General features: G+C 31.3%; 1 protein-coding gene across 1 annotated transcript in view; it reads right to left on the reverse strand.

The window, feature by feature from the left end:
- Positions 1-1,154: 1,154 nt before the first annotated feature.
- Positions 1,155-2,028, reverse strand: part of cdh1 (cadherin 1, type 1, E-cadherin (epithelial)) — a 17,127-nt gene continuing 16,253 nt past the window's right edge. The window contains exon 18 of the mRNA XM_047603143.1: positions 1,155-1,984. Within this exon, the coding sequence (XP_047459099.1) occupies positions 1,772-1,984 (213 nt within the window). The 3' untranslated portion in view covers positions 1,155-1,771. The remainder of the gene's footprint in view (positions 1,985-2,028) is intronic.

Genomic DNA, 2,028 nt, shown 5'->3' on the forward strand with positions numbered 1-2,028 from the left:
TTTCCAAATGGCTCTTTGAGTGTTGAGGGTTGCCGACCCCTGGTAGAGTATGGATTCATTTCCAGTGACGTTTCACCAAGTTTCTAATCAGTGTTGTGGATGTATGGTGACTTGTATGTAAATTGGTAACTCAACTATTTTTTTTTCTTTTTTTAACTTTTTTCTTTCATTACCAGTTCAGTTGAATTTTGTTGTTTTTGTTTCAGAACCAGTCATTTTAATTGAATAGATTTTTGAATATTGCTGTAATAATGGCTACCTGCTACAGTTGAATAAAAATACGGAGAATGGGAAATTGTAGCTGTTCTTGTTCAGCTTGGTCTAATTTTTTCTCATGTTTTGAAAAGATCAAATTATTGTATACTGTTATATTACATCTAATCTAATATAGCCTACAGCCTTTTTAAATAATGCCATTAAAACAACTAAAAGCACATTTCTGTAACTTTAAGCATTATTATTCATATTACAATGTTCATTTGCCGTCTTTATGGGTAATTTCGTTATTTTAAAATGTAATATGTTTGTAATTAAACGTTAAAAACAAGGTAAAACAATTAAATATCCATTTGATGTTTTCTAAAATTAACAGTAATTTCTTGCAATCTAACCAAATATCTAGTTTTGCAACAGTTTTTTTACGTGTTTTGAAAGATTAATCACATTATTTTGTGTCATATACTACAGTATTACATCAAATATAAATTATACAATCTCTTCCCATAAAACAATGTCATTAAAGCCGGCACATTTCTGTAAATTTAAGCATTATTGTTCGTAATACAATATTTATTTACCATATTTCTAGGTGATTTTATTGTTGTAAAATGTGAAAGTTTCTAATTAAATGTTAAAACAACCTGGAAATACGGCAAAATCGTGTTAAAATTACAAGTACACACTGTATTTTAATTATGGAAAATAACGGTATGTTTACGAGAAAGTAATTTTTCGTTATTTTAGGGTATTTTTATGGCACCCCGCTGCCAAAAATTTACCACTTTTTTACAATTTATTTATTTTATTTTTTTTAACAGTGTATATTATGTTTTCAGATATGGTGTTGAGTGCCTACACATTGCTGCTGCAACTGTAAAATTTCTCATCTAATTTAAACATTACCACTTATCGGATAAATGACCAATCATACATCATTGTATTAAGATAAATTTATAAAAAAAGATCTAATACAACAGTCATTTGTGATGAAATACCTCTGAAAATAACTATTAACTATTATATTGCAGAGTAATAAAGACATAACCTTAACATATCCAACAGTTAAAAAAAAGGAAAAAAAAAAGAATTTATTAATGCACCAGAGGGTGATGTGACATTGGCATACTTTGTGGATTTCAGCTTGATTATTACTAATTTATCATAAACAGAAATGCAAAACAATAGTACAAACACCGTAAAACAAATAAAAAATAAAGTATCATACTTTGACGATATTACAAAAATGTTAGCAGTGCATTTGCAGGTCTGTGTGTGTCCAGCATTAGAAGCTAAAACACAGAACTAGAGCACTGCAGCCAGAAAAACAAAGAATTTTTAGTCTCTATTCTTTAAGTCAAACAGGAATGTAAAATTACAGGCACACAACAATTAACTATTCAAAATAATTCAAAATAGGGAACTCATGTATAAAAAAACCAAACAAGCGCATCCTTTGGCTTCCAAGCAGTGGTCATCGGCAGCTAATAAGACGGCACTGAAAAGACAAACCTCAATCCACAGCAAAATTAACAGGATTTTTTTTTAGGTAAATTTACAACATGTCATCTTCTCCTCCTCCGTACATGTCAGCCAGTTTCTTGAAGCGAGGGCCCCATTCACTGAGACAGTCATAGTCTTGGTCTCCACTGCTTGATGAGTTCAGAGAGGAAAGGCTTCCTGCATTAGAGCCAGCACCCTCATAGTCGAACACCAGCAGAGAGTCATAGGGCGGCGCTGTGGGGTCATTGTCTGCTGTCTTCAGGTTCTGAATAACACAGAAAAAATATATTCTCATATTGGTCATATTTA

The sequence above is a fragment of the Mugil cephalus genome, chromosome 13 (assembly GCF_022458985.1).
Source record: "Mugil cephalus isolate CIBA_MC_2020 chromosome 13, CIBA_Mcephalus_1.1, whole genome shotgun sequence".
Taxonomy (NCBI): domain Eukaryota; kingdom Metazoa; phylum Chordata; class Actinopteri; order Mugiliformes; family Mugilidae; genus Mugil; species Mugil cephalus.